The sequence below is a fragment of the Oreochromis aureus genome, linkage group 9 (genome assembly GCF_013358895.1).
Source record: "Oreochromis aureus strain Israel breed Guangdong linkage group 9, ZZ_aureus, whole genome shotgun sequence".
Classification (NCBI taxonomy): domain Eukaryota; kingdom Metazoa; phylum Chordata; class Actinopteri; order Cichliformes; family Cichlidae; genus Oreochromis; species Oreochromis aureus.
In genome coordinates, this window is record NC_052950.1 from 31617343 (window position 1) to 31632429 (window position 15087).

The 15087-nt window shown below is 38.3% G+C and overlaps 1 protein-coding gene and 1 long non-coding RNA gene across 3 annotated transcripts; both read left to right on the forward strand.

Annotated features, from left to right (window-relative positions):
- Positions 1-5859: 5859 nt before the first annotated feature.
- On the forward strand, positions 5860-7494 carry LOC120441946. 2 transcript variants are annotated; one of them, XR_005614406.1, is made up of 4 exons: positions 5860-5940; positions 6699-6839; positions 6915-6973; positions 7121-7494. It is a non-coding gene; the product is annotated as an uncharacterized LOC120441946 (long non-coding RNA). The 2 variants fall into 2 exon arrangements; XR_005614405.1 differs by having other exon boundaries at positions 5867-5940; positions 6717-6839.
- A 1154-nt stretch (positions 7495-8648) lies between these two features.
- LOC120441936 (eotaxin-like) lies at positions 8649-10452 on the forward strand. Its single transcript, XM_039617518.1, has 4 exons — positions 8649-8761; positions 9773-9905; positions 9976-10037; positions 10131-10452. Exons 1-4 carry the CDS (start codon positions 8692-8694, stop codon positions 10154-10156), a joined length of 291 nt encoding a protein of 96 aa, XP_039473452.1. The 5' UTR covers positions 8649-8691; the 3' UTR covers positions 10157-10452.
- The last annotated feature ends 4635 nt before the right edge of the window (positions 10453-15087 follow it).

The window sequence follows — 15087 nt, forward strand, 5'->3', positions numbered from 1 at the left end:
CCATTCTGTCGAATATTCTTATATTTCACTTTTACTTCTTCCCATGTTCTAGTGGGTCCTGTTGTGGCTCTAATGTGAAAGAGGATATAATGTAATATAATATAATAAATTACTTACGAGTTTAATTTGTCAGCAACTTTCTGCCAGCCCTCTCTCCTTGCTTTTGCAGCCTTTGCAGTGTTCCCTTGCGTTTTAATTAAACTCTGAAACTCCTGAAATCGCTCAATCAAGAGTTCTTGCTCTGCTACCGTAAAATACTGAGCGCGCTCCTTCGACGTCTTCGCCGACCAATCACAGGGTTGCCGATCAATGTTTCTACTATCGATGCGTAGCCCCTTTTAAGCCACCCAGTGATCTCAGATTACTTCATCCAGCTATACTAATCGTCAACAACAGGTGTGTTCGGAGAACCGGATTAGCGAGCTCAAAGTTAGCGCGATGATTTGATCTTGGATGTGTCATTTGATCTTGGATGTAGTAAGTGAGGTACGAAGAACGGGCCCCTGATGTCATCAGCAATTCTATTTCTTACTCTTCTTACCCTTCCTCTCCCCCCTCCTCGTCCTCCTCTTGCTCCTCCTTGTCCTTGTCGTCCTCTTCATCCTACTTCTTCACCTCCACGTCCTCTTCCTCGGCCTCCTCTGCTTCTCACTCTTCCTGCTCCCTCCATTGTACTCCACACACAGAGCTTACCTGTATTATAGTGCTTAGGCTGATTGCAAAGTGAACTAATTATCTAAAAAAGTTTTCACATGTGACAGTGTGCCAGACAGTTGGCAAAATAGCACAAATAATGGCCGTAAATGTGTATAGTTTTGCTAGTAGTGTGTTGATCATTTGGAAATTGAGTGTAAAGCAGTGAGTTGTGTTTACAGTTCTGCAAAAAGAGTGCTGTGCAGTGGATTGTAGCTACAGGTTTGCAAAGTGTGTGTTACAAAATGACAAACTGAGTGCAAAGCAGTGTTTGTGCTTTTAGTTTTGCAAACTCAGTGAGTGCTTTTGCTATAAGTATTAATAGTTTTAGAAATTGTGCTATAAGAATCACAGTTAGGGTTTAAGCATTCAGAAAAAACTGTAATCTCTGTGTTGACATCAGTTTTTCATTGCACCAAATATTTTTAATCCATCATTAGAGTTCTGGCTTTATTTTCTTTTTTTTCTTGCTCATATATCGATTTATTTCTACTTTTTATGCATTTATGCAAAACAAATTTTTACCTGTGAAAAATAATATAAAAATAAATCTTTGTATTATTTAGCAAATATTTTCCAATAGTGTGAATGCTCACCAGATACACACAAAATGTCACACATCTTCTAGTAAAAGAACTGGAGTTTTTTCCTTTGATTTAACCACATCCACCAGCCCTGGACTGCTGGTGACCCTTTATTTGTTTGTTTAATAAATGATTTCACTCTCACAACATTTCTTTCAAGTTGGTTAATTGTTACTCACCTTCCCCTAGAGACTCAGGGTTGTAACATTGTGTACTTACTGTATATTTAGAAGACGAACTAAACTAAAGAAACACAACTGTGAGTCATCTGCCTTCACAAAGTGTCTTGTTAATATTGTGAAATCTATACTCGATTTCTTGCCCTGAAAAATATCACCCCATATTTTAAAATTACAACAACTTCCATACTTAAGCCAATAAAAACAACTCTACTTGATGCCAGCAAAGCTGTGATCAACACTTACAAATTTGAAAGTACAGGAATTTCAACATCACTTTATCATCTATAAAACCTTCTTCTACTCTTATCCTAGTGCTGTCATGTGAAGGCTGTGTGCAGGCAGGAGTGGTGGACCCAAAGTGCAGACACGAAGGAAAACCTTGAACTCCAATGCAACTTTAATGGTGGATGGCAAAAAACAGAAAACTGGCTAAACTGGGAATACAGACACTAAACTGGCAGACAAACTGGCAGACAAACTGGCAGACAAACTGGCAGACAAACTGGCAGACAAACTGGCAGACAAACTGGCAGACAAACTGGCAGACAAACTGGCAGACAAACTGGCAGACAAACTGGCAGACAAACTGGCAGACAAACTGGCAGACAAACTGGCAGACAAACTGGCAGACAAACTGGCAGACAAACTGGCAGACAAACTGGCAGACAAACTGGCAGCACACCCAGCATGGGATGATGAAGGTCACAACACAGACAAAGGAACACACAGGGCTTAAATACACAGAGGAGCAATCAAGGAATGGGAAACAGGAGGGAAACACAGCTGGGGCAAATCAGGGCTAACGAGACAAGGGAAGCAAAACCTGATACAATAACCTGAGAAACGGACTTCAAAGTAAAACAGGAAACATAACACAGAGACGTAGACTTGACAAGGGGATACAGCAGACAGGGGAGACAGAGCAACTAAGGAGCACAGACAGAAACCAGAAAACAGAACACTAACAAAGAAACCAAAAGACTAGAAATGATAAATAATATCAAAGTCAAAAATTCAATAAAAATGCAAAACTGAAAACTCTCAGTCGACGATCCAGGCACCCTAACAAGTGCTAATATATGTGTCTAAACTCACAAGTAACCATAATAGACCAGAGAAAGAAATCTTATTGATGCAAATCTTCTCTAACACCTTCACGTAGCAGGTATCAAACTGATCAGACACTTCTTCTCTTCCTGTTGACAAAAGCTTGATATGGACTTGAATTTTCCATACTTACTGTTCATTTTGTTCAGAATGTCCAAATTACTAAGGTAGACCAAACAGGAGAACCAATGGGGCACAGCTTAAAAGTTTCACAATCAAGTGGAGGTGGGTACAGGGGGATGCTGTGAGCTTGCCTGGGATTGGAGGGGTTCTTCCAGGTCCAGGAGAAAAAAAGTTCCATGAAAAGGAAGAGGCAAGTTTTAGATCCTAATCCAAAGTGACTGCTGATAATGGTGAGAGAGAACTGACAGGTGAGTCTGAGCTTACTTTGAAAATCCATAGGGGAAGTGTTCCAGAGGGGAGGAACAGGGCACCAGTGGACAGTCCAGGGCAGTGTTACTGTTGGAGGGTAAGAAGGCAGGTGGATCGGCTGAAGTAAGTGATCCAGGTTCGGTTTGCTTATCTTTACAATGAGGATAGACGGCAAGATTCTCTTCAGCTGTCAGGAGGAAAACTGGGAACAAGATACTACATCCACAGAAGTAGCTATATGTTACAAATAAAGTTCAGATGTTATTCATTTTATTGACTGATTGATTGATGGATAATATTTTATTCATCGAGAGGGAAATTGTTTTAAAGACGATCCGGAGTCTTTAGAGGATGATTTAAAAGTATAGTCAATATGTGTGAAATAGACAATAGACAGTTACAATTGGTCAGAATTAGATGATGAATCTTTACATTAATTAACTATAAAATAAAAAGCTATGCCAGCTTCTAGCTTTGCTTAACATTGTATAGAAAAGACCTGATGACACAAATTCTTTAAGTGCAAAAGTGAAACACATGTAAAGTCTGAGGGCTGAAGGCTGGCAAGAAACACAGTCGACTGAATCCAAAAACAGCTGAAAGCCTGTGGTTATAACAATAAACATAGCAGGATTTTTTTAATGTATTATTTGACAAACTGAGCAACTGATAAAATCACAGCTTGTTCTCTACTACTACTTTTCTTTCCTTATTTGTTTGAGGACTTCTCCAAAATTTATGTTGATCACAATTACTAATAGTCTGGTATAATGAGTATCTGTGGGAGAGATACTGCAGGATAATCTACTTGGACGAGGCAGAGAAACTAAACAACCCTGCGCCCATTATGACGAATACATGCTAAATGTGCAAAAGTATTAGGCCACATCTCTTAAACTTGGTGTTGGCGTTTTCGGTCTCATTGCCACAGATTCAGAGCACACACCATTCATGCATGATGCTGTAACAGGATGCACCACTGCAATAAATCAGTTCAAGAAATTTGTTCCAGCCAAGATATTCCGAGATCAATCATTAAACCTATTATTGCAAAGTGAAAGCATTTAGGAAGCACAGAAATTACATTGAGGTTACAGTGTGTAACAGTACTGACTTAGTGACATGTGACTTAGCACAGAAACTATGAACTGGGAGCTTTGTGGTGCTCCTGTAGGTGTTATTTTCTATCTGAGGTTATACTGAGTGTAGCATGATGTGGACTGTTCTGTTTTTTCCTCCTCTTCAGCCTCAGCATGCACTTATTTGCTTTGTTGGCACAGGAAATGGCAGAGCTCATAAGTAGAAAAGCTCCAGAAACATTTCACACGTAAGCAACAAGTATAGATCTTCTGAGTTTGCTGATGATGCTGTGTGTTATATTTGACTCATCTCAGGATTCACTCTGTAAGAACTACATTTTCAAGTTTAATTCAAATGGTCAGTAATAATGGGAAAATGTGTGGCTACTAATTTGGCCTGAACACAGAGTTAACTCTGAGACTATTCTGAGCGCCCCAAAACCCTGTCAGTCCTGTCAAATGTGAAAAAATAACTTAATAAATTAATAGAAATGGGGTATATTTTGTTATTCCAACCAAATAATGAAGCTTTGTGAAGCCGTTCTTTAGCAAGACACCGAATGCTGATGTCAGCTGTAACATCTGGATGATGGGAGTATGGGTGCATCACATATCTTTACTTCCTTCTTCTTGCAATTTTTTCTTAAAAACACCAGATGCTTATGGGAGAACAGAAAGTTTGCAAAATAATTCTTTTAAGAAAACATTGTCCTTTCTGGCCTGTAATGTTTACACTGTAATCCAGCCAAGTTTAAATGTTGTTAAATAGTAGCTATCCTCTTAATATAAATCATGTCCGAAGCTTTCTACCCCTTTATATTCAATTTTTTAGTTAGTTTTCATATCTAAATAACCTGCAAAGTCAAAATGCATAAAGAGACTTTCACCAGCTGGGCCCACGTCCTCATCTTAGGTTTGACAGTGTTTTAGTGGATAAAGGTGAATGCTTGGACATGAATTGAGCTGCGGTTTGGGGAAGGCCTCGAAGGGGACTGGCGGCGGCTCCTGTGCCTGGCAGATCCCCATGTACTAAATAGAAGTGAAAAAATTAAAGAATTGAACAGGTGAAGGAGGGTGGGGCACATAAATGAGAACGAGCAGCTTGTAGAACTGGGGGAACATATATAGATAAGAACCAGAAGGAGCGTGTTTGGAGGCGTGGTCATGCTCCTGGAATTCAGATACTTTATCTCCAATAAAATGTAAGATCTTTTAGTTTCTGAATTTATGCTTGAATGTGGTTAAAATGCAAAACACTAACACTCGAGCCTGAAAGCAAGGACTGACAATGTCTGCATTCATTTTCCTATTTACCGAGTTTTAAAACAAAATCTTAAGACCAGGACTGCAGCATGGCAGAAAAAGGTTTTGTGAGATAAATGCTACAGAAATATTTACAGTTTTCCCTTCTGAAAAAGTCTTTTGTTCATAAATAATTTTAAATAAAAATATTACCCTTTTGGTCCTTTAGGTTACATTAAATTTAGATTACGTTAAATAACTAATTTACTAAACTTGTTCTTAATGATTCTCCAACAAATGCATTGATGAAATATGTCATGTCATGACTTCCAGCTTCTGTGGAACTCCTCATACTTCCACAATCTAAGAATTGTGTGATGAAATGTGTCATTTTGTAAAGTTCCTCTTTAATCACTGTTAAATTTATTCGTATGAAGAGAGGAGGAGGAAACAGAAACAGCTGAGGCGAATAACTGGAGGAATCATTTCTACTTTTAAGACCTTAACTATTCTGCATCTCCAGATATCTAGTTCTTCACGCTCTCTGGAGAAGAAGGCAGATCACAGGGGAACAAATCATTTACTCACTGTTCTTCAAGCTTTTGAAAATGGTCAACTCTAGAAGTGTGTTACTGCTGGTCTGCACAGTCTTGGTGGTTGGGGCCATCTGTGGATCAGACGGTAAGATTAAACTTCAGACTCCGTGTAAGAGCTTTCAACTGGCTTTTCCCTGTTTAAAATTCAATTTTTTAAAAGTAATTTGTGTTCCAGCAAAGATTTGGATATCTGCTGCATAACAGTCAGCAGTAAGAAGATTTAGGAAGCAAGTTTTTTGTTCTTTCAGCTGTAGCCTCGGTGGTGTTTAACAGGATTCAAACATAGGCTTAGATTATGTGCAAATTGTATATAAGGCCAGCAAGTACAAAACGGAGTCCTGTTCAAGCCCTGATATAAAAAATCAGTTTGCAACCAGCAGGAATATTCCTGGACTAAATATGAGCAGAAGAATCTAGATTTAATACCCATGCAAGTGAAAGGGAAACACAAACATTAGATGCTGCTTAAAATCCCCCATGGAAATATAGCCCAGTAAGAAGTGATCCAGCTTAATCCCAAATTTACCTGGATAATATGAAATCCTGCTTAACAGAACAGGCCTCTGCTCTTATTGTTTAGGCGCATTCTTGAAGAATATAGTGTCTTAAATGAAGACATAGATTGGCGTAAGTAGCTACTTTGTTAATACTTTTATAATGTTTGCTTTACATTTCTCATTAGTAGAAAACCTACAAGGTGAGGCACAAAATAAATATTTCATGTCACTTAATGTCCGTAACAGTTCAAAAGTCAGCTTTTGTTTACTTTTTGTTAGCAGTTTTATGACATTTTAAACCCAAATTTCACTTTGAGTTTCCTCCCTGTGGGCCAAATATATTCAGTTTTAAACTTCTAATCAGCTCGCCAAGATGGAAAGAGACGACCGTGCTGCGTTGCAGTCACCAACCTCGATATGAGTGCTGAGGTGGTGGGGAAACATATCGTCAGCAGGCCGCAACACCACCCTGTGTGAAGGCTATAATGTAAGTCAGCACATCTTGTCCTACACACAAACATAAACACAAACAATCTGTATGACCTTCTCTCTTTATTTCCAGTTTCAACACAGAACATGGACCGCTTTGTGCTGATCCAAACGCTCAGTGGGTCAAAGATCGTGAGTTATGCTAAAAGAAACACACACACGCACACACACACACACACACACACACACACACACACACACACACACACACACACACACACATGAAAAGTATTTGTAGAGAAAAACTGAAACTCCTGTTTGTCTCTCTTTCCTGTCCAGTCATTGCGAGCATGACGAGGGTATGAAGTACAAAGTGTGAGGTGAAGCATCGCTGCCTGTCGGCTCATCAGTATCTCCTCATGAATTTTATTCGAACTTTTCTTTGAAATGTTTTTATTACTTTACTCTTTTAATTCTGTTCTTGTTCTTATATGACTTTATAGTGACGACTAATAATGGACGTGAATCTATGCTTACACGAACCAACTGATTTTCTTTTTTTTTTTAAGTTTAGTTACATATTTAGTTTCAAATCTTCTTTTATTCTTTATTTTTTGCTTTTATGATTCCATTTATCTGTGTATATCATGATGTTTTGTAAAGCTGACTCTGACAAATGATATCCAAATGAACTTTGACCACCAGTCATTCAATAAATCTAATATCTTAATAATCTCCCAGAAAGCTGCAGCCCATTTTATTTTAAAAATGTAACAATTTCTTATTTTTATCCATTTTATCCCTGTGTTGCCTACAACTTTTAAACAACACTGTTGTTTCATTTGTCCTTATTTCCTTCATCTGCTACATATTTTCTTAGTTCTGTAGTTACACCAAATATCACTTTGAAGTTAAACCAGCTCTATGCAGCTATTTTATAAAAAGGTAAAAACAGGAGCTTTAAAATTATCATCAGCAAATCCACAACAGAACGTGGTGCGATGGCCCAGTTAAAGTGTAAACCTCAACCTGATGGAAATGCTGTGGCTGGACCTAAAGACAGCTCTGCATAAGTGAACGACTCAAAACCTCAACCAGCTAAACATTTCCTCCACAATGATGTGAGAGCTAAAAAATGATGATTTAAAATACCAGAACAAAGATGTTTATGAAACATCATAAATGTGTGGGACTGATAAACTTTCTATATATATCATCTGTAATGAGGAAGTGGTTTAGTGTGCGTGTGTGTGTGTGTGTGTGTGTGTGTGTGTGTGTGTGTGTGTGTGTGTGTGTGTGTGTGTGTGTGTGTACAGTAGAATAAGATGCAAATGCCACACTGTAGACTTCCTGGATTTGATTCTTGTTTTTATTAGATTTTAATATTTGAGCCACAGCTCAACAGAGCCACAGTCATTCTGGACTATCCTGCAAGTTCTCCTGGAAACTAAGAGCCAATATTAGAGGTTTTCTGCCTCCATGTTGCTTTTTTCAGCCATGTGGATGAGGGGGCGCCATGTTTAGTTTGTAACTACAAGAGAAAAAGAGTCACTCTTAGACAGTCAAACTGGAAAAAAACCAAAAATAATCGTGGGGTTAGACTCATTACTCATGAAAATGCATAAACTACTGGTGTCAATCATCAGGCTCTTGACCATATTTGAGCATCTGTGAACTTTGTGTGTGCGAGGCTGTTTCTCAGAAAGCTCTCAGTGAGGTGTTGATAGGCTGAAATACTGAAGTGTCCCTGATAAGAGGTGAAGGTGTGATATGCCACAACCACACACACACAAATGCAAAGACCTACAGAAACCCGTCATCAGTTCTGCCTGCAGATGTTCCTACACTCACCAATAAATAACCAACTCATAGATTTTGACTCTGGTCAGTGAGCCAGACCACCGGTGAATATGTCGCTAAAGATCCTCTCCATCACTCTCCTCCTGCTCTTTGTGTGTGTGTGCTGCCACTCCTCTAAAGGTAACTGGACTCTTACTTTTCTAAAGAAAAGAGAAATAGAATACATGAAACTGATCACAGCAATGACTATTTCCACCAATAGCTTCTACCTGTTTGTGAATAATGCGCACTTCTGACATTTTGGTGTTTTATTGGGCAGGACCACTGTGTAAAGACCACAAACCTTTACATCAGTCATATTCTGGTATCTGCTCAGTCTATAATTGTAAAAAAAAAAAATTCCAGCATTTACTCGACTTCTACCCACCAAGCATCCCTGGAAGCTGTTTTCTGGCCTAAGTTTTGTTAGTCAGTGATGGCATTTTAAAAGGCGTCCTTTACGTCTACATTTAGAAGAAGTTTTGGAGATTTTTATTTTTCAAGTACAACATTCACCTGATTTTTTTTCCATTGCTGGACTGATTGACAGCCACACCATATCCATTCACGCTATACTGCTTACCATTAACAATGTTTATACCTTTTATGTTTATCTACATGCAAACTTTTGTTTTCTGTCACTTATGGGCTTATGTCTCACGCTGCGTTGCATGCCAGGCATATGTTGTAAGACACTTAAACTATCATAACTGCCAACGTATTAGTGTGGCACAGTGGGTTCAGTGGGTTCTTTCAAACAAATTCACTCTGTAACTAAATCTCACTGCTTTAATTTAGTTTTCTAGTAAAGTCATCATTTCAGTGGGTTTTTGGAGGGGTCCATACATTGTGACTCATTGCATAAGGCATGAAAGCAGGAAATGAGAGATACGCAGAGAGAGTATAAGATGATATCTTGCAGCTACAGGACAATATTTTTCACCATTCAGTTAATTAACATAATGCCAAAACTGCCCAAAAAGTGCTTGAGGGCCCCCAAGTGGTGAGAACATTGATTTGTTGCACTTGCTTGTTGATTGATTTGCACAAAAAAATGCCTGTTCACTGTAACATAATTTCAGGTCACATATTAAAAGTCATCTTCTGTTTAGTGATGTAAGACAAATCAGTTTTTAACCTTTTATCTCTCAGGTACTCGTCATCGTCATCCTGGAAGGATACCACCGTGCTGCCCTGCAGTCACCAAAGGCAATAAGAGAGGTGATGTGGTGGGGGAAACGTATCGTGAGCAGGCTGCAACACCACCCTGTGTGAAGGCTATAATGTAAGTCAGCACATGTTGTCCTACATACAAACATATACAATCTCTATAATTTTCTGTCTTTTATTTCCAGTTTTAACACAAAAGATGGAAAACAACTTTGTGCTGATCCAGACGCTCAGTGGGTCAAAGATCGTAAGTCATGCTAAAAGAAACACACACAGAAATAAATGCAAAGTATTTACAGAGAAAAACTGAAGCTCCTGCTTGTCTGTTTTTCCTCTCTAGTCACTGCCAAAATGAGGAAGGTGTGAAGCCTGTCTGCTGCATCAGTATTTCCAGTATTTCCATCACCATTAAAGGCTTATTCAAACCAGAGCGCTTTCTCAGCCTGACTGTCTTAAAACTTTCTTTTTTGCATTTGTAGTTTAATTTTTACTCTTACCTGTGGAGTAACCCTGTATTTTATTTATGCTGTTGACTTCATTGTTTTTTAATTCATCATTGGGGTTCAGGTTTTATTTGTCTTTTTTTATTTTTTATGTTTTGCTTATTTGTGAATCTCTTTCTGTGCATTATGTGTTTATGTGAAGCAAAATGTGGTAATACAAAAATAAACTTTTGTATTATTGAGCAAATATTTTCCTGCTGTTGTTTCAATGCCCACCAGACTCTCACAAAATGTCACACACATCGCTGAATGTATTCCACCAGTGATTTAGTTTAGGATACTCGCTGAGTAGACTGTCCAGGGTTTCTTTTATAAAACTTTATCTTTTACCCAAGTTCATGCGGCTAACGATGAACATAAGTGGGCCCGGCCAGTGAAACCCAGCGAAACTGTCATGGTCCTGGGTCAAGATGACCCAGCGTTCTTAGTTTTCATGTGTTTTTGTGTTTTGTTTGTTCATGATTTATTCCACAGTTCCTAGGTTGTTTAGTTTAGGTTACTGGATTCCCTCCCTGTGTCTCTGCCCTCTGTGTCCCCCTATGTGTCTGTGTTTATATTGTGTTGTGAGTTCTTGTGAGTTCATGTTAGTGTATTGTTTTGCTTCCTTGTTTCGTCATGGCCAATCAGTTCCACCTGTGTTGCCACCTGTTCCTCGTTCCCTCATGTTCCTGTCTGTGTATTTAGTGTGTGTCATCTCGTCCTCGTTGCTGTTTCGTCTGTGTGTTTTCCTGCGTCTCCCTGCATCTCCGTCTCAGGTTTCAGGTTTCAGTTCTGTGCTTTGTTAGTTTTTTCCAGTTTAGGTTTTGCTTTGTTTCCGTCCTCACTTTCGCTGTTTGTTTGCATCACCTCCTTATGAATAAACTCACTTGCATCTCAGCTGCCTGCATCTTGGGTCCTAACGCTCCACCTGCACCGACTGCCACAGCGGATGTGACAGAAACTACATATATATTCAAGAGTCAAGATTGTTTTTTGCTTATCTGCATAGTTATACAAGTACAACACGCAGTGAAATGTGACCTGATACGCTCCTCGACTGTGCACAAAAAGAGAGAGAACATTAAATACAGTAAGTGAACATATACAAAGAGGTCATTATGTGCAGCAAGTGAGCGAGTTATATACATTATTTAAATAAAATAAAATAAAACAATCTGGAAATTTGCAGTTCGAAACTGAGAAGGTACATTGTGTGAGTGTTAAAGTGTCTTGTGCTGTTGTGAAGCCAGATGGAGACACACACACACATTGACATTTTGAGATTAATTTAGTAATCTGAAGGTAAGGGCAAAGGTCACTTCCTGTTTAGCGAGTAGTCAGAGAAGCTGCTCAGTGACAGTCTAGCTCCAAATTTCCAGTGTGTCAATCACTTTTAAAGGCTTAATTAAACCAAAGCATTTCTTAGCATAACTTTCTAAGAAATCTTCTTTACGTTTGCAGATTATTGTGTAGTCTTATCTGTGGAGTAAACCTGTATTTAATCTCTGTGTTGACATCAGTTTTTCATTGCACCAAATATTTTTAATCCATCATTAGAGTTCTGGCTTTTTTTTTCTTTTTTTCTTGCTCATATATCAATTTATTTCTGTTTTTATGCATTTATACAAAACAAATTTTTACCTGTGAAAAACAATATAAGAATAAATCTTTGTATTATTGAGCAAATATTTTCCAATAGTGTGAATGCTCACCTGACACACACAAAATGTCACACATCTTCTAATACAAGAACTGGAGTTTTTTCCTTTGATTTAACCACATCCACCAGCCCTGGACTGCTGGTGACCCTTTATTTGTTTGTTTAATAAATGATTTCACTCTCACAACATTTCTTTCAAGTTGGTTAGTTGTTACTCACCTTCCCCTAGAGACTCAGGGTTGTAACATTGTGTACTTACTTACTGTATATTTAGAAGACGAACTAAACTAAAGAAACACAACTGTGAGTCATCTGCCTTCACAAAGTGTCTTGTTAATATTGTGAAATCTATACTCGATTTCTTGCCCTGAAAAATATCACCCCATATTTTAAAATTACAACAACTTCCATACTTAAGCCAATAAAAACAACTCTACTTGATGCCAGCAAAGCTGTGATCAACGCTTACAAATTTGAAAGTACAGGAATTTCTATATCACTTTATCATCTATAAAACCTTCTTCTACTCTTATCCCAGTCCCATAATAGACCAAAAAAAGAAATCTTATTGATGCAAATCTTCTCTAACACCTTCACGTAGCAGGTATCAAACTGATCAGACACTTCATCTTTTCCTGTTGACAAAAGATTGATATGGACTTGAATTCTGAGTATCTGTGGGAGAGATACTGCAGGATAATCTACTTGGACGAGGCAGAGAAACTAAACAACCCTGCGCCCATTATGACAAATACATGCTAAATGTGCAACAGTATTAGGCCACATCTCTTAAACTTGGTGTTGGCGTTTTCGGTCTCATTGCCACAGACTCAGCGCACACTCCACTCATGCATGATGCTGTAACAGGATGCACCACTGCAATAAATCAGTTCATGAAATTTATTCCAGCCAAGATATTCCGAGATCAATCATTAAACCTATTATTGCAAAGTGAAAGCATTTAGGAAGCACAGAAATTACATTGAGGTTACAGTGTGTAACAGTACTGACTTAGTGACATGTGACTTAGCACAGAAACTATGAACTGGGAGCTTTGTGGTGCTCCTGTAGGTGTTATTTTCTATCTGAGGTTATACTGAGTGTAGCATGATGTGGACTGTTCTGTTTTTTTCTCTGTATTCCTGCTCTTCAGCTTCAGCATGCACTTATTTGCTTTGTTGGCACAGGAAATGGCAGAGCTCATAAGTAGAAAAGCTCCAGAAACATTTCACACGTAAGCGACAAGTATAGATCTTCTGAGTTTGCTGATGATGCTGTGTGTTATATTTGACTCAGCTCAGGATTCACTCTGTAAGAACTACATTTTCAAGTTTAATTCAAATGGTCAGCAATAATGGGAAAATGTGTGGGAACTAATTTGGCCTGAACACAGAGTTAACTCTGAGACTATTCTGAGCGCCCCAAAACCCTGTCAGTCCTGTCAAATGTGAAAAAATAACTTAATAAATTAATAGAAATGGGGTATATTTTGTTATTCCAACCAAATAATGAAGCTTTGTGAAGCCGTTCTTTAGCAAGACACCGAATGCTGATGTCAGCTGTAACATCTGGATGATGGGAGTATGGGTGCATCACATATCTTTACTTCCTTCTTCTTGCAATTTTTTCTTAAAAACACCAGATGCTTATGGGAGAACAGAAAGTTTGCGAAATAATTCTTTGAAGAAAACATTGTCCTTTCTGGCCTGTAATGTTTACACTGTAAACCAGCCAAGTTTAAATGTTGTTAAATAGTAGCTATCCTCTTAATATAAATCATGTCCGAAGCTTTCTACCCCTTTATATTCAATTTTTTTAGTTAGTTTTCATATCTAAATAACCTGCAAAGTCAAAATGCATAAAAGAGACTTTCACCAGCTGGGCCCACGTCCTCATCTTAGGTTTGACAGTGTTTTAGTAGATAAAGGTGATTGGCTTGGACATGAATTGAGCTGCGGTTTGGGGAAGGCCTCGAAGGGGACTGGCGGCGGCTCCTGTGCCTGGCAGATCCCCATGTACTAAATAGAAGTGAAAAAATTAAAGAATTGAACAGGTGAAGGAGGGTGGGGCACATAAATGAGAACGAGCAGCTTGTAGAACTGGGGGAACATATATAGATAAGAACCAGAAGGAGCGTGTTTGGAGGCGTGGTCATGCTCCTGGAATTCAGATACTTTATCTCCAATAAAATGTAAGATCTTTTAGTTTCTGAATTTATGCTTGAATGTGGTTAAAATGCAAAACACTAACACTCGAGCCTGAAAGCAAGGACTGACAATGTCTGCATTCATTTTCCTATTTACCGAGTTTTAAAACAAAATCTTAAGACCAGGACTGCAGCATGGCAGAAAAAGGTTTTGTGAGATAAATGCTACAGAAATATTTACAGTTTTCCTTCTGAAAAAGTCTTTTGTTCATAAATAATTTTAAATAAAAATATTACCCTTTTGGTCCTTTAGGTTACATTAAATTTAGATTACGTTAAATAACTAATTTACTAAACTTGTTCTTAATGATTCTCCAACAAATGCATTGATGAAATATGTCATGTCATGACTTCCAGCTTCTGTGGAACTCCTCATACTTCCACAATCTAAGAACTGTGTGATGAAATGTGTCATTTGTAAAGTTCCTCTTTAATCACTGTTAAATTTATTCGTATGAAGAGAGGAGGAGGAAACAGAAACAGCTGAGGCGAATAACTGGAGGAATCATTTCTACCTTTAACACCTTAACTATTCTGCATCTCCAGATGTCTAGTTCTTCACGCTCTCTGGAGAAGAAGGCAGATCACAGGGGAACAAATCATTTACTCACTGTTCTTCAAGCTTTTTGAAAATGGTCAACTCTAGAAGTGTGTTACTGCTGGTCTGCACAGTCTTGGTGGTTGGGGCCATCTGTGGATCAGGCAGTAAGATTAAACTTCAGACTCCGTGTAAGAGCTTTCAACTGGCTTTTCCCTGTTTAAAATTCAATTTTTTAAAAGTAATTTGTGTTCCAGCAAAGATTTGGATATCTGCTGCATAACAGTCAGCAGTAAGAAGATTTAGGAAGCAAGATTTTTGTTCTTTCAGCTGTAGCCTCGGTGGTGTTTAACAGGATTCAAACATAGGCTTAGATTATGTGCAAATTGTATATAAGGCCAGCAAGTACAA